Source organism: Periophthalmus magnuspinnatus, chromosome 16 (assembly GCF_009829125.3).
Source record: "Periophthalmus magnuspinnatus isolate fPerMag1 chromosome 16, fPerMag1.2.pri, whole genome shotgun sequence".
Classification (NCBI taxonomy): domain Eukaryota; kingdom Metazoa; phylum Chordata; class Actinopteri; order Gobiiformes; family Gobiidae; genus Periophthalmus; species Periophthalmus magnuspinnatus.
Window position 1 is genome coordinate 25,523,044 of NC_047141.1, and position 20,312 is coordinate 25,543,355.

A 20,312-nucleotide genomic window follows, 5' to 3' on the forward strand; every position below is an offset into this window, starting at 1 on the left:
TCAAACTGCCTTCTCCACAGTCTAAACTCTACACACGTGGTTACAGCAACTGGATTGACTATAGACCTCTCAATTAAGAAACGATAAGCAAATTGATATTATAGAAGGAATATTTCTTTATTTGTTTATAACTTGATTAATTTCACAGCGCTTATTCAAATTTTTGCAGTTAATTTTGCAGACCTACAACAACTGTTCCACTCACAAGACAAGGCGCATTAGAGGAGCTAATTAAAATTTAAAACCAAAAAGAGCCACGTGTCAATTTAAATCATCTTGAGTGACAGGATGTTTGACCGTCAATAAGACCATGGAGTAGAGGAAATGGACTTTTGCTTTGAGGATATTTTTGAGATGGAGGTGATGACACAGATGAGAACAGTATGGTGTCATCACATAGAGCTGTGTCTGTCAGCGACTGTTCCTGGACTCAAAGACCAGGCAGACAAAGAGATACTTAAAAAAATGGCTGAAAAGTCAAAGCAAAATGGCACAATGGTGATGTAATGCACTGTTAAAGAAGCATTTGTTTAAGCTATAAATATATATATATATATATATATATATATATATATATATATATATATATATATATATATATACATACATAGCCAAACCCTACAAAAGTGATTCATAAAAATTCTATTAAATAACAAGCCCTTATTTGAATGCTAAAAAATATTGCTGCGATAATGGGACAGAGTGAGGCATGATGTATTCTGAAATATCTTAAGACATTTATTTCAGTAGATTTTGTTTCATAGACCTGGGAAATAAACTTAAACTAATGTAAAAATAATATTAAAATACATTTGAACTGTTTTATAGAGTTAAATTATTAAATGCTCTTTAACTTTTATATAGGCCTCTGGATGTTTGCACAGTTAATTTGAAAAACCCCTGTCTTGGATCACAGCTTTAGTTTAAAAACTCAGCCTTTGCATTTGCTTGTTTTTGTGGTTTGCTTATACTTAGCCATTCCCAAGAGACATGCCACTTTTCTGACAGCTTCAAATTGAGATGATTAATGCTTTTGTCCTTAAAGAGCTTCCCTATTGATCCATTGGTTATTGATTATACGATTAAAGCCTTTAACGAGGTGAGACGCAACACACACACAGTCCATTAAAAAATAATAAATCGATTGGTCAAAAGATCACCAGATGTGCGCTGACCTAAAGTAGTCATTTATTTTGAACTGGAGCATTTGGCTGGCAGGATGCAGTTTGTCGACATATGTGCGTGTCCATTCTTCCAATCAATTGAGGATAATACAAACAGTGGAATGAAGTCAGGCTGCAGGACAGGCTTCCAGATGATTTTATCTTGGCCCACATCTGGTTAGTTAAAAATAACTCACAGCACAGAGCACATGTGGCCTTAAACCCGGTGATCACGAGAGAAAGAAGAGTTCACACAGACAGAGCTTTCATCGCAGCACTTCCTGATTGGCTGAAGAGAGTTAGCGTTTTTCAGCGGCAGAGCATCTGATAGGATTTCCTCAGCCCAAGACAAAACAGCCGCCGACATCGCAGGAAACACGACCAAAGATTAGTCTCTCGTCGGCTCAAAACACTAACCATGTGGCCACAGCCATTCACACGGAGCTAGTTCTCATCTGTAATCGTTTTAACTAATTTGCCAATGGATCATAATTAGGGATTTCTTTGTCTGCATGTTTAAAGATGTACTATGTAACTTCCCTGATGGAGGTTACACCACCTGCTTATCTCTATGAACCTGCAATTAAACTTCCCCATCTTGCATTTAATCAACTATCAATGCTTTTATTGTTAAATAAACACACTGATGAACATGGATTTTTACTAGGAGACAGGTCACCTCTCTGGTCCCCAGAGATCTGACCCGTAACTTGACTTGGAGGTGCCCCCTGTTTGTTGCTATAGATGTAGATAAGTTTAATGCCATACTTTAGAACATTCCAGGCAAAACAAAAACATCTCCATGGAGAGAAGCAGGTGGCAGACCATCAACCAGAAACGTTACAAAGTTCACCATCATTTAGACCCTAAGCAGCGTAAAATGAGTCTGGAAAGTACGGAGAGACCAAGCCAAGAATCAATCTCACAACGTCAAGGGCAGTGCAGAGTAAGGCTGTGCAATTTACCTCAATTTTAATGATGATTACAATTATTTCTACAATGAAATAAAAAAAAAAACATATAAATAAATTACTAGGTTATATTTCCAAAGATAAACATTCATCAGTACGTAAACAAATGATTTCACCTATAGTTAGGACCGTTTCCATAATCAAGCAGCCCTAGCACACAGCTTATCATATGTCCTGTGACTAAACCCTTTTGGATAACTTGTTTCTTACCATTGTATCCATCCTGGTTGACGTCTTCCATGGGTGCTATGGCTGTACCGAAGCGTCCAAAGGTGTAGGTCCCGGTGAGAGTGACAGGGCTGGTGAATGTGAGAGGGCCCAGCTGCAGATACAGGTAGACTCGACCCACCTCTCTGGGCTTACTCTCCATCTCTCTCTCCATGTACAGGGGCGCTCCCACTAACACATCATCCATCCTGAGGAAAAACAAAGAGAACGCTCAAAATAAAACACTAGGCGTGTGCAGAGGTGTGTAGAGTAGTAAAAAATGTGTATTCAAGTAAGAAAGCTGTTACTTTAAGATTACATTCCGCAAGTAGATGTACAAAGTAGTGATCTAAGAAATAACTCAAGAGGAGAAAAGTATTTGGAGAAAGTCCTAAACACAGTCTGGATTAATGTTTATGTTTTTAAGTTATTGGAATTGGAGGGACAAACAATAAATAAAAGGTAAATAATGTACAAAAACTGGTATTTTCAAAGGATAGACCATGAAATGATAAAAAAAAAAAAACAACAAAACCTCATAATCATATCAGAAGGAGCAGTGCTTTTAAAAAATGAAATAGCCTTAATTAGATAAAGGCTTTTTAATGCCATACCATCAGTGTCCATTTGCTGTCAGCTCTTTTCCGCCAGGCACACTGTCTCACATTCATAAAGCATTCCCCTTTCATAAGTGAACAAGTGTATTTACAAAAGGTAAGTGTGAGACTCACCCATCTGCATTGAGATCAGTGACAGCCACCGAATAACCAAAATAAGATGCCATCTAAAAAAAAGCAAAACATTATCATACACAGGATGTTCTTGCAGTGAAACAGCTCATTACCAGTAAACGTGCCCTTTGAAATCTGTGTTCTTTTGTGTTATTTCTTTTTAGTTAGATATTCTACCCTTTTTTTAATGAAGCTGAAGTTGAATAGATTAGATTGATTGAAATACAATCAAGGTTACTTAATGTGTACACAATAAAATGTACTGTTAAGAATTATATCTCAAAATATTTCCAAAATCATCATAATCATAGACTATTGAGTGTAGCTTTAAATGATGCTAAAATGTGTTTATTAAAATTCACCTGAACTCATTTTTCTCACGCCAGAACAAAGTCATTCATAGAGAACATGGCTGCAGCCTGGCCTGCTACCAGTCCTTCAGTCTAAATATGTTTAATTACGTACCTGTTCCCCAGAGAAGTTCATGAGGAAGGTCATGTTGGTAGAGTTAATCATGGCCACCTACAACAAGCAGATACAGACTTCAGATCGTTCACAGCGCAGAAGTTGATTCAGTTCATTTACAAGACTTAGAAATCTGACAAACAGACGCCCAAAGTATGCACGAAAAATCTACCAAACCACATACAAAATTTTATCCAACTGAAACTCCTTATATTTCAATAGCCTCCCCCATCGGCATCCACTGTGGGTCTTTTAACGTTTTCCCCTCATCCCCCCATCCTAACCCAGGTCTTGGGGGGAGATGGAGAGAGGGAGGGGGAAGGCTGAGAATTCCTTCATAAGACCTAAAATAACAACCACATGGAGACAGCCGTGGGCTACATACTAACGCACGCACACACACATACGCTGACCTGTTCACAGATGTCTCAAAGAAGTACTAAATAGGGATAGACTTACGAACACAGATGCTTGAAGATGTGTAAACACGAATATTAAATCACTTGCTTAAATGTTAACTTTTCTGCACTTGGAGTTATCAGGTGGGTCACAGACAAAACCTAATCAGACTTGGCAGGACAGTCCAGACTAACTGTATGTTATGTATGCAGTATATGGTAATATGTAGCAGTCCACATTATAGCTGAACAATCACAGATAAACACTGATTTGGATTTTTTTTTTTTTGGAAAAGTATAGGATTAGATTTGTATTTTATGTTTTAAGGTCCATATTTAGTTCATTGTGCACATTCAAAACTTGTTCAGAGGGACAATAAAAACAAGAGTTAAAATCAACTTCTAAACCAGTGTTAGACAAATTGTGATACACCTATGGTTTTGTTTCATTTAGGTTTAATGAAACAGAACCATGGTTTAGTTAAACTTTAGTCCTGATACAGTCTGGATTAGATTTGGTGGTAATTGGAAGGTGGTACTTGGTGTGTAAAGTTTGAGGACCACTGTGAATTTCAGAAGTCGAGGTTTAAGATAAACGGCCGGGTTAGCAGGTTCATACATAATAAGACCTCATGGAGACAGGGTTTCTTCTTGTTTGCAGAGAAGATGATATAATTTATCAATATATATTCATCAAAATAACTGTAGCCTTTGTGCTTTGCCAGTTGTGATCATTCAAATTACATTTATTATTAAATTGTGATGAGACTTGCAGCGCTAGTCCACATTATGAAATATATGTGTGATGTTGCAGACCCAGTGGTGAGAGGGTGTTAGGGGTCATTGTGTGTGGGAAGGGGTAGAGGGGGTCAGGGGGGGTCAGTGGCCTCCACATGCAGCGGAAGCTGTGTGTCAGTTAAGTGGATTGACACTGCTTGCCCTGGGGACATGTTCCCAAGAAGAGAACAGCACAGATAAACCACAGCACACACAGGAGCTCGAACTGTAGCCACCTCCAGGTATAAGGCTTTGCAACGTATTTGGACAAGTGTTTGGGGTCACTTCATGTTTTTTTAGGATAGCGCCGCAACATCTACCAGTACTTAGGATACTACTTAGATATCACAGAGCTATAATTGTGTTTTTTTCACTTTAACTTTTTGGCAGTGCTCAATTATATTTGACAATGATGATAGTACAAATTGTCAACCTCTACTCTGTGCATTTATAACCTTTATGTATGGAACAATCTCATAAAACTATATTTTAATAGTGTAATTCCCTGAAGTCAATTAAAACAAATTGCAATTTTAATCTATTTAGAAAGCTGTAAGTGGTCTAAAAACACCTGCATTTTTGGACAATAATTCAACTAATATATTTAATTTTAGTTCACCTAACTGTCAAATGTTTCATGCTTTTTTATGATTTATTGTATGTTAATATATAATCATATCAATATTATCACACAGATGATTACAAATTAATGTTTACAAAGCTTATCTGAGTATAGTGTTGTTTTATATGTTATTAGGGGTAATTTTTGCATAGTTTTGCATCTGATGCCATTCACTTCTATAAACTACATGATTGCACTGGTGTGACTCCCTGCAGCTTGATAAAACAAACCGTAAATGTATTGCTGTTCTTTAGTCCACCGTGATATTGTTGGTTTGTTTGTTCAGATTATTATTACAATTTAAATCATGTTTGATTAAAATGCACGCTATTCATACTCACATATCCAAAATTCTGCGCTCCTCTTGGGACTCCAGCAATCAACTCTGAAAACACCAAAAAGAGCAAGTTCACACCGTATGTATGCATGGGAACATTTGAGATAAAACATGCCAAAACAGGGCATTGCAACAAACTGAATCCCACTGGAGAGCCCGAGCCCACCCTGTCAGCTCCGAGCAGCGCTATGTGACAACGCATGGAGTGATCATCTCAACATGGGACTGATTGATGAGTGCAGAGCTGAGAACATTTAGGATGAGGATCTAAAGGTCCCACCCAGAGAGAAGAATACAGAGTCAACCCTCTCTTCTCCCTGCACAGAGTCTAACCAGTGCTCTCACCACAAATAATGCCTCATAACCCAAACTTTAATCACAGTTACAGCCTGTTCTTCAAGCTTTGAGGAACAAGACCACAACAAGCTTCGCACCACAACACAACTCATCAAGTGGCATGTGTAAGCTCTTAAATTGCTGTTTAAGACTATCTGACATTGGGGGCAAGGGCCTTTGTTGGGTTTGTCTGAGTGTAGGTCTAGGGTAACTCGTAAAGATGCAATTAAGGAGGAATTAGCAAGGAAAAGCTGTGAGTGTTACAGTAAGAGGTAGGTGGCTGGTGTAATCCCTCAGTCATCCAAGCGTGTATGTACCATAATAACAAAGGTTTCATAAAGTAGTTCCCAAAACCTCGAAACGGGAATTAACTTGACAAGATCGTTTCAGTTCTAACATCCCCTCCCTTCTTTGCTGTATAAATTCAGCTCCCAGACCCGCCCAGTCCAAAGAATTGTCAAAAGCTCTTGAATGAGAGCTAAACATCTTCAGTGGGGCTGCAACTAATGATTATTCTGCTAATCAAGTCATCTGGTGATTATTTGTTCCTTCCCCATTTGACTGGGATCAACCCTGTTACTGTTTTGGCCCAGTTAAAGCTAAAGTGATGGAGGACATGCAATAGAGTATAAAAATAATAATATACTGCCTTATACTTACAGGCTTGTTAAAGCCTCTCAGGCCCTTGGTAGTGGTCAGTTACCTGTAGCCACAGCTGCCCTGAAGCAAACTGAGCCAAGCGAAACAGTCAATCTGCGCCATCGGCCCCTCCGACCACCACCAACACTCACACCACTTTCGTTCTAGGAAAGGTGGATGAAGTGTCTTAATTAAGGGCACAATAACAGAACTTGGTCCAAACGGGATCAAGGGACCACTGCTCTAACCACTGAGCCACTGCTGCTCCAACTTAATAATAATAATAATAATAATAATAATAATAATGGCTTACACTTGTTATGCGCTTTTAAAAGCCTCTCAAAGCGCTACACTATAGTCATTATTCATTTATTTCCACACTTGGTGATGGTAAGCTACTATTGTAGCCACAACTGCCCTGGGGCAGACTGACGGAAGTGAGGCTGCCAATCTGCACCATTGGCCCCTCCAACCACCACCTATCATTCGCGCACACACCACTTTCATACTAGGGTTAAGTGTCTTGCCTAAGGACACAACGACAGAACTTCCCCCAACCCGAGAAGGACTCGGGTTGGGGGACCAACACTCTAACCACTGAGCCACTGTCACCCCAAACTCAATACTCACAGAGGTTTTTCCTCCAAAACATGAATTCCCTCAGTGCATTGCATGTTTTGGATTCTGTATAGTATCCATATATAAAAAAAATACTAAAGTAATTGACTAGAATTTAAAACAATTAGTTGTGATTATTCCATTAATTGCTTTCAAATCTAGTCTTAAACTTAACAAAACCTTTGTAAGATGTGGACTTGAGTCAAATTAAATAAATGTAAGAGAGTAAAATGAGAAACAATGACTTAAGCTTGACGAGGAAGTCATAAAGCTGGTTGAAAGTGCGGGCAGCGTGACTGTGGTGGGAACACATTTTGTTTTGGTATTCTGTATTTTAAATAGAAGAACAGTGTTTTGTTAAAAGTGCTTATGTGTTTCATTTGTGGTCCTGAAAACTGATGGCTTGTCACACATGCTTTTCATTGGACTTCAGAGCTCAGCCCGAAAGCACTCAGAAATTGGAATCAAAACACACCAGACTAAACTGGAAAATCACCAGCGTACATAAAATATAACCGACACAAATGCAATAATCTGTATTTTATATATGTAATTTTGACCTGTTTGCATCATAGGAAGTTTCTCCAATCGAAGGCAAACTCAATACCACTCTTGTCCACCTGCATGTGATGTTTTATGTTGCAGATTTGCTTTTACCACCTCATATTTCATGTCTACAGACTTGACTAGACCTAGAGAAGCCAAAGGAGCCTGCTACTAATCATTATCATTGAAAAAGCAGGACAGGAACTTCCTTTATCAGTCGCTCCTGATGTGCTGTCCCTTTAAGGTCACGACCCCACCCCACAAAGATGGTTTTCATTACGATGTGTAGGCCTATGTCTAAACTCGGCACCCCAGATGTGCACCCTCTGTCCTCACCCCGTCTCGTTCAAAGATTGGGGAACGGTGCTTATGTCTTCTCACCTTGTATCGAGTCTCCTGTGAACTCTCCCACTGCCACAGAGTAACCTAAAGGTGAAAGAAGATCGTTATGTAAGGCTCTGGGTCAACTGTAATAATGGTACATAAACAATGCGCAAAATCTTTAGTAAATCAGAATCAGAAACAGTTGTATTTCCATTTCCAAATTCACAAACTAGGAATTAGCTTCGGCAATACGGCACATACATAAAACAATGAATTTCATACTAAAAATAGGGTAAAATAGGGCCATGCGTAAAATAAGAATAAGCTGCAATAAAAATAGACTTTGATTGTATGTTTAAGTGTGGAAAATAGGTGATCATAAAGCGTATTTCAGAGAACATCGTTAATTTTATTGTGTTTAAGATGACATCATACTATACCGTACGCCTGTAGTTCTCAACTGGAAACAAGAAAACCACTCCTGTGAATGTGAATATATTTTATATTCACTGCACATGTACTTGATGTTGATTAATGTACTCTGTCCCATATTTAATAAACAAACATAAACATAACAGGTTTTGTCTTCAATATAAATGTATAGGTTTAAGATACAAAGAGATTCTCAAATTTGAAACAGCCAATTTTAATTAATTAATAAATATTTTGAGTCTTTTTAATGTATATAAAGTTAGTTGAATTTACCTGCTCGTCCCATTTTAAGTGACCAAAAAGTAAACACAGAAGTGACAAAAATGTACTTCAATCTCTGAGTTTACTTCAATATAAGTCTGTCTATGTCTAAATTTTGAGATTGGACTGTTAACTTGTTTTTATGCTTCTAGTTGTTTTACATTAAAATCTGCATGTATTTACTCAAATATGGTCACATTAATGCCCACTCTTTGTTAGTAATACTGCTTTTTAAATAGGCCTAACTGATTTTCCACAGTTTTTCACATAGTCACTAGTTTATTTTGTGACGCAGATTACCCAGATAGCTGTCGTCATGGCTTTCCTCCACAGCTCGAGTGGTCTTCTCTCCTGGCACCCGTCTGAGCACTGCCTTCAGCGAGTAACCGTTCAGTATCTCTGCTATCCCGGCTGTCATCACCTGACCTGAGCACCAGACCAAACAAACCAACATGAGCAAGACACATCAGGACATGGACAATGGCTGCTTCTTGAACACAGTTTCCCAAGACAATTATAAAGAAATAACTCCGCAATAACTCCAAATAATTCCTCAGATAGTGTATTTGTGTATTATCATTAACATATAACTTAGGGCTGTTCAATTAATAGAGATTCAGTCATCTCTAATTGTCAGGGGCTTTTTGAATAAGAGGTCTACAGCCAATCTTTGTTTTTAAGTGTTTTCAATGAAAGTTTATGTTCAGGAATTTAATTTCAAAAATCTTTTTTTTTTTACATTTAATAAGACAAAATATACTTGAATCAAACCTCCTGATAGCCTATCTTATATGTAGGGCTGGGTACATGCATGAAACATTTTTATGTTAGTTACTGTATTCCTGTACTAAGTATTATCTAGAATTACAGAATAATATATATGTTTATAAATTCAGTTGAATACTTTGAGATTTCTTTGAAGAAAACTGTTGCTTTTACCATTGATAGACAAGTTATTTGGTGTTCTCCTAGGATTCAAAAGGCCAGCTTGCCAACAGAAATGGTTTGTCAGTACCAGTTTTCCAAAAAAAATGTCTCTGAAGCACTTAAACTTTGTTTTCTTTTATTTGGTACCACATTAGTACCTTTTAACTGTACTGAACCCTATAGGCCGAGCAGTAACCATAGGACCTAGGCATATCTTGACCGGTTCAACACGCAAGTGCCCAGCAGTGCATCCAATTTCTCCCAGAGGACAGCTAAAACACATCGTTACCAGTGGAATAACTGGAAAAATACTCCAAAGAAAATATCCGTGTCCTTTGCGGAGAGGTTTGTGAATTACAGCTGCGCCCTCACGCTGACACACAAACAACAGTAATCCTCTGCTGTTGAACGGGGGGTCAAACAAACAAATGATTTTATCAGCAAACTGCCTCAACCTTCGATAAATTCCCCTTTATGTGCAAGCGCATGTGTGGACTGACAGGGAGGGAAACGCTCCCTCTTAACCCCCCTCAACCCTCCCTCATCCCCCCTCAACCCTGCCCCAAACTCTGCTCTTGTCTCCAACTCCGAGTCGTGAGTTATCTCTGCAATAATAGATCACCATACGAAGGCTGTTTCTGATAAATGAGACCCACTGTCCCAGAGTGTTGCCGCGGATGCATCGCTCAAAGCTGAGGCTAATTAAAATGTATTTTTCACTGCGCGATAACAAGATATAGGGGATTTCTCAACAAGATTCCCACAGATAATTTTTGTGTACTAGAGCTTGTAAAGTCCAGCCTGAAGTGCCTTTAAAACTTTCAGGGAAGTGTTTTAACAGGGGGCATGGAGACCCAGTGTGCATTAGACTGTCTGGGGCACCCTACTCTTCTAAACATGTGAAAGAGATGAGGTATTGTGCAAAATGTAAATAAAAACATGACGCAAGGACTGTATTCAATTTAGTGGTTAGGACAAGAAAATGCTTGATAAGTAACATGCGACATTTAATTGGGACATTGTGCTTTTGTTTTCTATATGGTTGTTTGTGTAATCCCTCAGTTGTCCAGGTATGATCTATGATTCTGGTTCAGTTCCAGTGTATCTAGCTCCTCCCTTCAGATAAATATAAAGCAGTGTTCACCAGTGATCTGACCAGAACTGAAGAACGGCTTGGATGAGCAGAGAAACGTCTTCACTCCTACAACTTTTTGTCCAGTTGACAGATTTTAACTTTTCTTTTATTTCTACGTATATGTTTGTAATCTATGACACTCATGCATCATTATGCTGTATCTTTGGCATTTTAAATCACAATTTTGATCCAAAACAACTTCATGAAAGGGTTGGATAATTGCAGTACCCAGTGAGGTATTAGGCCCCTTTATGGTACATCGCTGTAAATGTTATCACAACCAAAGGGTTCGCATGCTGTCAAATGTCCTATGGCTAGCTATTATCAATTATTTGTTGAAGGCCTATTGTCATTTGTTGAACAACTGTATTTTTATCATAGCTTTCTCATAAAATAGAGTTTTTCACAGTTCGATATGTACCTCGATAACGCTACAAATTTGACAAAGAATAACAAAAACAAATGATTCCTCTATTATTCTTATGGTATTATCAATCAACATACCTTTTATTCAGTTACACTACCTCTGTTCAAACATATGCTGCTGTTTTCTTATATATCTGCAAAAGTATAAAACGTATTGTGATGGTCCTATCAAATTAATCTATATTATACTGAATATTGTTGCACGCCTACTTTAAATAAAAGTTTGAAGGATACTCTTCCCATTAACTGGCCAATAAAGGAGCGATTTCACCAATCCCTGGGAGATTAGAATGAATTAGGAATTGGCAGCCCAGTCAGACATATATACTTTTAGTCAGTCTGGTTGGTGAAGTTACTTGGCAAAACTTCAGCATGAGGACATAAAAGCAACAGGATCTCTATTATTACTTTAGGATGTACGTACGCTCTTGATCTTCAGAGCCTTAAGAAACACAGCCTGACAAACAAGCATCATTATGTTCAAAGTCAAATAAGCTTTGTCCTGGGCCTTTGTTTTTGAACTTCTACTTTTACATCAGGACAATATGGGCATTGTGAGAGCTGTAACAAACATCGGACAGAATTGAAATAGCAGGTTCAGTAACATCTGGATTTTGGATTTTCAGCATCATTTTAGCCATCTTTAAATGTAATCTTCTTTGGTCTGGTTTGAAGTTTTGAGTCTACAATCTGCCAATAGGCTAAATTGTAATTAAACAAATAAGGCATGAAGACATGATTAAATAGGTTTGAACAATTTTGGAAAATAAAATCATGATGTTCCAGCAACATTTCATAAACGATTACATTTGTGATCCAGTTCAAACATTGGAGAAATGACAGAAATATAAACTGTTAAACTAATACAAGAATTACATTTTATGAACTTTTGTATTAATTCAGTTAATACAAGATTAGACAGTTTTATAAAGTTATGATCCCTCTGAGATGAGATATTTAGATCTTTGCAGGAGGCCTTATATTATCTCAAGTAATTGCACCATCGGGAATCTGCTAATAAAATGACCATTCAAATGTAATTTCAGTTTGATTGTGATAAATGCTGTAGGGTTAGTATTAAAAGTAGGGACGGAAGTGATGCCAACCCTAACCTTAACCATTTTCCTAACCATAAACTTAACCAAAACCCATTTCCTGACCACAGTTTCTAAACATTATCAGCTCAAATGACCAAACACAACAGAGTGTCCCTCCAGAGCATACTATCTAGCCACTTGCAGCCCTAATAGCACCCACACAACCTTACATATCTCCTAATCCCTCTTTCAACTAATGAGCTGGCTAAGATTAACAGAAATTTCAAACATGGAGCAAATATCTTCATTGAAAACTGTTTCCAAGCTAACCCAGCTGTTGGAGCGATTGTTGCTTTAAACCGCACTAGTCTACCCTCACACCAAAAATGGGGGAGTCAAAATACTTGTCTTCACCAGCTGAATCCTCGCTATGCATACATTCATTAAGTCACTCAAACGCTTAGTCTGGCCCAGTACACGCAGCAAACCAGCCAACCTCAGTGCAGTTTTATCAAGCAGCACATCCATCTTATACTCTTTATCTCAAACGTACCCCTTCAACTTTTGATCCCTGGCTTGGCTAACCTGCTTTCAAATCTCAATCAGTTCAAGCTGTTTGCATTGTCCTTTGTGTTGTCTTTACCTATTTATAAGTGCCACTTTTTCAGCAACTTTCCGAAGGTTTGGTGCTTTCTTTCCATGCCCCTCTGTGCTCTATCGTACAGGGGCAGAGGGGCAGTTCCTCTCCACTCCATTACCTCCTGATCAGTTCATTACCGAGCCCAAACACTAGCTTCCTGCTTCACTGTTACACACGGCAAAAAGTATGAAGTCAGGACCAAAGTTGGGGGCCTCTTAAGCTTAACTTCTCCCACAACTTTATCATGCTTTGAACTGGTAAGTCGTGCTGCTAAATGTATCTCATATTTGAACATTTTCCAGCAGTGAAATCACAGTGACATGCTTAAAATATGTGGGTTTAATATAGCATCATTACCTTGCCAGTAAAAGCTCCCAGGTCCTCCCACTACCAGCGTTCCTTCCTGAAAAAAAACCCCAAAAAACAAGTTAAAGTTATTAATGTACATTTAATACTTAATGCTTAAAGGTCCTATATCATGGTAAATTCACGTTTCTTCCAATCTCATTATGTGTCTCCTATTCCTAATCAAAACATCCAGTGTAAATTCATCCATGCTTCAGAAATCCTGTATTTAGCGGTCTCCCTCTCCAGAATTCAAAACACTTTGATCCACCCTGTGATGTCATCAGGTGGAAATCTGAGAAATAGTATTTTAGCATTTGAGTAATCCTGCTTTGTTATGTAATTGGGGCATGATTGGCCAGAAAAAAAATCCAATTTCACCTACTCCCTGTCTCCGCTGCCTTCTCTGCGCTATAAGGTTTTAAATGTTTTCAAAAATAAACAGATGTAAATGAAAATCTGCTGCTGGTTTCAGTGAAGTACTACTATAGCGATCTGTTTTGCAGCTTATAACAGGTGGTTAATGAGTATCTTTTTATTATTAGTCAAATTAAGATCAAGATTGAGGTTTACAATTAACTAACTGATCTATGTATGTTCTAGTTTACAGCTAACAGAAAAAATAACGTCTCCTTCAAAAAAAACAAGACAGCACAAAAATTAAAAGTGAGGTAAGTGTACATAGATACACAACTTATCATTTTGACGTTGGAATACTTGTCATTTCATGCACTGATCTTGTTCAAAGTGCGTATACACTTTTGTTTGTTACATCCTGAGGAGAGGGAGTGTTTCCTGCACATGAGGGTAAAGTTGGATGCGGGGATCAGAGGTCAAAGGTGAGAGCAAGCATACAGTAAAAGAATGCGTTTACGTGGATGTGTCTTTGCTCTATTGTGTTTTCAGACGATGGTTCACGTCAGAAGGGGAGGGGTCTCAGGGGACAAACTCTGTCATCTCGAGGTGGTCCATAAATCTCAAAAGGGAGGATTGTGTGTGCACTTAAGAGGGGACATGTGTGCCGTGGTCCTGCAGGAATAGGGATTTGTCAAAGAGTTTGTTTCATGTTTACCTTTGTGAAGTCCACACTGAAGCCGGCCTGGCAGAAGCCTTGTCCCTCTGGATCTGGGTCATCTGTAGAAACACAAAAAAATCACAGCTTTTATTGATACACAAAACGATTTCAGTAAGTACAACAAAAACCTCATCTATTATCATTCATTTTATTATTATTGATATATATTTTTTTAATTTAAATAAAGTCTTGTACAGCAGTTATTTTGCCTGGCCAGTTAAAGCCACTCGCTTTTAAAATACTTTACAACACGTTTGGGTCTGGAACTGTGATTTCTCTGGCTCACATGTGTCAAACTCAAGGCCCGTGGGCCAAATGTGACCCTCCACATCATTTTATGTGGCCCTCGACATGGTAAATTAAAAGGTATGATGGTCTTAACATGTCATTTTATCAAGAGATATGTCATTACACAGCCATATTTTTACACCTATGCAAATGAATATGCAATAGTTGAAACTTGAATAAGTAATAAATACAGAAACAGTTAATTAACAAGTTCAAAAAGTAGTTACATCTATTTTACATCTGGCTCTTTGAGGACAGCCAATTTGCTGAATTGCCAATTTGTGGCCCTCTGTAAAATTGTGTTTGACACCCCTAGTCTAGCTAATGTCCAATGGGTGTGACTGACAGGTGGATTAACCAGTCAGAGAAAAGCATGATCCGTTTGTGTCTAAACAAACAAGGCAGCTTGCAAGTAAAAAAAAAAAAAGAATAAATTGCAGAGGAGTGAAAAATTATGCAAATTTCTATAAGTGAAACACCAAATTCTTATTCATCTAAGGTAAAAGAAGTCACTTATTTTGATTTGAATGATGTGAGAATATTCAAGGGCTGTGGTTGGACTGTCCCAAATAAGGACGATGGTTTGATGCTCTATGGCCTGTTCCACATCCACCTGCATTCAAACATAATGTAGGAGAGACTGACTGGACAGACACGCGATTATTAAGAACTAAATATTTTATTTTTATACATTTAAACTGCATTATCTTAAACGCTGTATCGCTAGCAGTTTTCTATGATTGATTTGCTGTGATGTAACCACAAAAATGCAAGCCTCTGTTTGGGGCAAGTGTCAAGCGTGCAGGGGTAAACAGTGCCATAGCTGATGACTGATGCCACTGCTGCCTCAGTAACTGACCAATCACAAACCAGAGTCATTCACCAATCAAGACTGTGACGTTAAATATTTGTAACATGTGATTTCCAGTAAAAACCATAAACGTGTAATGAAAAGCAGTTCAAAAGTAGGATTAAAATGTTCCTAATGATCTCTAAAACTAAAAGTGTGTTTCGTATTAAGTTTAATATCCAAATTGTCTTTGACACCTAACAAAACAAGCTTTACACCAAATGTTTAAGTGACTTCATCTGACTGCACAGCTCTTTGCAAACAATGGACTGGTCTCTGGTGTCTGAGAGCCAGCCCGAGGTGAGGCTTAATGATGTGTGACTCTATATATGCATAGATAAACACAGTTAGGAGCTAAAGCATGTATTCTCAGTAGGTTTTTACCAAGATTTTCATAATAAAAGACGTGCAATTTGGATGGATTAATATTTATTGTGTAGCTGCTGTTTGCGCAAGTCAGATTTTTGTTTTTTTTAAAATTATAGGTGATCTATGCAACTTCTCTGGTGGAGGATCTGCCATGTTCCATTGAAATGTTATTAAACTTTGCTTAGAATGTTCCACAGTATGCCATCAAGCTTAATCTCTCTCCATGAAGATAAGCGTTACACCAATAGGCAAACTTCTAAGTCAGATCTGCGCTGAGGCAAGCCCACTCACAGTCTGAATAAATGTTTTTCAGTGTATTTGTTACACCTGTGATTGAATAAATGCTGTGAAACATACAAACAAAGCAAAAAACATCTCCATGGAGACAAGTAGATGAGCGACTCTCACAAGAAAAGTCACATAGTGCAGCTTTATCAGTGTCATAAACTGTCACATTATAGCTATAAAGATATTACTTAATCTAATAACTGCAGCTATATAGTTTATATTGCAGTCCAAAACGTGTTGCCGTGGCAGCCGGCCTATCCCCTTGAGAACAATCTCGTTTACAACTCAATTACTCTTGTCTTGATTAGTCTGCCCTGACATAAACACTTTTATAATGTCTGGAGTGAGAGTATTTGAACAGTAGGGGAATTTTTGGCACAAAGTAGACCATAGTTTAAATGATAATTCCCTGTCTTTTGAAGTGCCGTTTATGATGTGCAGCTTGATAACACTCACTTATCGCACTTTTTGAGGAATCCCCGTATCAGTGGAAGGGGTGAGAGGGGTCGAGGAAAAAGTGAGAGAAAGATACAAATCTGAGAGAGAAAAGGGGTCCTCTTTAGAGAACTGATGACAACATGAAGAGGACCATAGAGGCGGAGAGATAAAGTGTCAGACTGACAAATTATCCCACAGCCACCATAGCAACGGAATACACCGGGCAGTGAAATGCAAAACAAACGCCAGCTAAAATAAAATATTCTAACAGTTTATGATCTTGGCTTATAAAATCTAGTTCCCTATAAACAGTATGGAGGGAAGGTAAATTATTTTGTCGACTCTTTCAAACTCATTCTGAATAAAAAAGACGTTATGTGTAATAAAAACGCACTGAACGGTATGTGGAGAAATAATATATTTGGAAACAGTTATAGAGGTAGTAACAGTAACTGAAATTAATGTGTGTTTTTGAATTAAACTTTTTCAATTTAAGTCCAGTTTACAGTTTTGATAACAGATTGGTTGTTGATAAAAGTAAATGTGTAAATGTAAATTCACAAGCCCTGTTGCAAATGACTTAATTGGGTAACAAAGTGGACTATATTGGAGTCACAAGTGCAGAAGGAGAAGAGATGGGAACTGCATGAGGAAATAATGAATAATGTACATTCAGAAGACATGTACTTGAAGCCAACTCTAACCCAAAATAATGTCAAAAGTAATATGTTTACAATAATTACGACTATTTGAGCCACTTCCCTCTGGCAGGAGGCTACGGTCCATTGGGACCAGAACCTCTCGCCATAAGAACAGTTTCTTCCCCTCTGCTGTTTGTCTCATGAACACTCTATAATATCTGCACTAAACTGGACACTTTATAACACCGGTCACTTTAATAAGCCACTTTGCACTGTTGTTCTGATGCTGCTATTGTACATATTTTTTCCCTTTAAGTATTTCATTTGATTTTTTTAAGCATATCTTTTTAACTTTGTGCATGCTCTTATTTGTATTTGTATTTATTCAGTGTGTTTATGTTGCACTTTTTCACCGTATCAAGTTCCTAGTTTGTGAACTGTGTTCACAGACTATGGCAATAAAAGTCTTCTGATTCTGATTCTGATTCTGATTCTGATAATAATTAGTGTTTAATAAATGAGATATGGGTCTACAATATACAACAATAACAGTGGTGGAAAGAAACAAAGTAAAGTAAAGTAAAGTACTGCACTTAAGAATTAATTTTAGATATCTGTACTTTACCTAAGTACATTTTAAAGTGGATACTTACTTTACTACATTTGAGAGCAGGTATGCGTACTTTCTAATCCATTACATTTTTGAACAGGACGGAAAAGTAAAAGCATTTTTTGTTACTGTATTTCTTTTTACTGTTTTAACATACAAACAAAAAACAATGATCAATTTAGCAAAATTCAGCACAAATCTTTATCCACCACTACATTTGAAGCCTTATATGACCTCAAAATCTGTACGAAATAGTAAATTTTTTTCATGTGACGTTTACTTTTGTATTTTTTTACTCTGGTATTTGTACTTTTACGTAGATAACAAAACTGAGTACTTCTTCCACCACTGAACATTACTATTCTATTCTCTATCACTATTTTACGTGTATAGTTTTTATTTTCAACAAGGTACATTTTCTTTTTGAGCTGTAGAATCAAAGAATTAACAAATCTATGAGTTATTATTGATTCTAACCACATGTGACTTTTATTATGACTACACTTTAGTTGAAATAGGATTTGGGGCTTAGGTAGGTGTATTGCATAATTCAGGCTCAGAGATGGTATTTGCAGCTGAGGACAGAGAGGAAAGGGGGCAGTGAATTTAAGACGAGGCAGACGTAGACTGACTGGTTCTGCAGGGAGAGTACTCCGCGTAGGCGCTGAAGTTCTGGACCGCCACATAACAGGTCCCCACCGGGTCCTGCTCCCCGCTCAGTTTCACCGTGCGCCAGTGGTACAGAGGGGCACATGCCTAGACACAGACAACAAACAGTGTATTTAGTATATATTTATCACTAGAGCAGTGTTAAAGGGCCCATATTACGCTGTTTTCTGATCTGTGTTGTAATGCATACCTGGAGTTGTGTTTTGTTTCATTCACCCATGTTCGACGCACAAACCCTGCACATTTAGGCTGAGTTCTTCTCTCAAACTGAAAACACGTGGTAATACAGGAAGTGCTCCACTGTGTTTTTAAACTTCATACGCCTTCACTAGAATCATTTGGTTGATTTCTGCCCTGGAATTTACAATCCCCACTGAACTAAAGATAAATGGTAGCTGTTAACTTGAAAACTACCTAAACTCTTCATGATATCACTTGGTGGAACAGAGCATGTTGAACTTTGGCGATGTGGACAGACTAATAATAAAGTATTACTCAAACATGTGTGAATGAAACAAAACACAACTCCAGGTCTGTTTTTGATGAGGTAATATTATAACATGGCTTGAAGCTCACAAGAGTCATTTTTGTGTAATATAGAACCTTTAAACAGCCAGGCAATAGCTGGTTGCATGTTTAAAAGGGCAAGAATGAAAACAATGCTTTTTTTTATCTCAACTTTGATCTATGAAAACATGCAAAGCCATTCAAGGATTTCAAGCTATGGTAATCAAAATGATCTTTTGAATGGGTAAAGCCCCTCACAAAAACCTTCAAAAACAGGAAGCAATTATTTGCATGAAACCCATGAGACTAAGGTAGAAATAAAAATAAACCAGATCTAGCCTATGCCAAATCAATATATTAATTGAATTGATGTTGTTAATACGCTAAAGAACCCAGCCATAAAAGGACAGAATTGCTAGTCCCAGTCCAGAATAAATAGTTGTTTTTTTCAGTTTTGCCAGATAGTACATACATTGGCTCACTGGTTAGAATACTTGTCCTCAATATGTCAAAAAAAGATTTTCAGTTTGAAGTTCAGTTAATGATTAGTGATTATCAATATCTGATTTCATTTATTTTAATAGCCAACCAGTCACAATGATAGCTCCCGGGTCAAACAAAGGCATGCAAGTCCTCCTTTTGCCCCACCTCTGTCATGCTGCAATTGAGTGACAGGTGGATTTAACAATGATGCTGCAAACTTTCAGAATGAGTTAAGTCTTGAAGACAACTTGAAGGTATTTGAAAAGTAATAAAATGAAACTCGTGACCTGGAATAACTGTAACGTGATACTTGGATGTACTCACCACTACTTTCGCTCTGTGCGTTCTGACCGAAGCTCCAAACCACTGATGCGACTTGAATTCCAGTGGCTCCCGAGTGCCGTTTACCTTTATCATCCGGTTATCTGCAGACACACAGAACGGAAACCAACACAATAAAACCAGACCAGAGCAAAAGACATTTCATAATAGAGCCTATAAAAGCTGATATTGACTGTGGCCTGGAGCAGAGACAGAGCTGTTTAGATGGAAAACATTTGTCCCCGATAAGGCATAGCAAAAAGCATCTTTAAAGAGGTCTGTGTGCAACAAACATCAAAACAACATATGCCCCCCAGAGACAGGCATTCGTTGGGGATACGAGTTTTGGAACTTTCTCATAAAACAGAGCAACACTAAACCTGAAAGAGCCTGCAGCCCTAAACCTTTCCAGCATCTAATGCACACATGACGGCCA

At 37.9% G+C, this 20,312-nt stretch overlaps 1 protein-coding gene across 1 annotated transcript in view; it reads right to left on the reverse strand.

Moving 5' to 3' along the window:
- itga8 (integrin, alpha 8) overlaps positions 1-20,312 on the reverse strand; it is a 69,678-nt gene that overhangs the window by 45,401 nt on the left and 3,965 nt on the right. Inside the window, exons 3-12 of the mRNA XM_033980304.2 lie at positions 19,880-19,980; positions 18,529-18,652; positions 14,410-14,471; positions 13,350-13,395; positions 9,128-9,253; positions 8,192-8,236; positions 5,676-5,719; positions 3,538-3,594; positions 3,073-3,125; positions 2,345-2,550 (exon numbers count right to left, since the gene is read on the reverse strand). Of these exons, the coding sequence (XP_033836195.1) occupies positions 2,345-2,550; positions 3,073-3,125; positions 3,538-3,594; positions 5,676-5,719; positions 8,192-8,236; positions 9,128-9,253; positions 13,350-13,395; positions 14,410-14,471; positions 18,529-18,652; positions 19,880-19,980 (864 nt within the window). The remainder of the gene's footprint in view (positions 1-2,344; positions 2,551-3,072; positions 3,126-3,537; positions 3,595-5,675; positions 5,720-8,191; positions 8,237-9,127; positions 9,254-13,349; positions 13,396-14,409; positions 14,472-18,528; positions 18,653-19,879; positions 19,981-20,312) is intronic.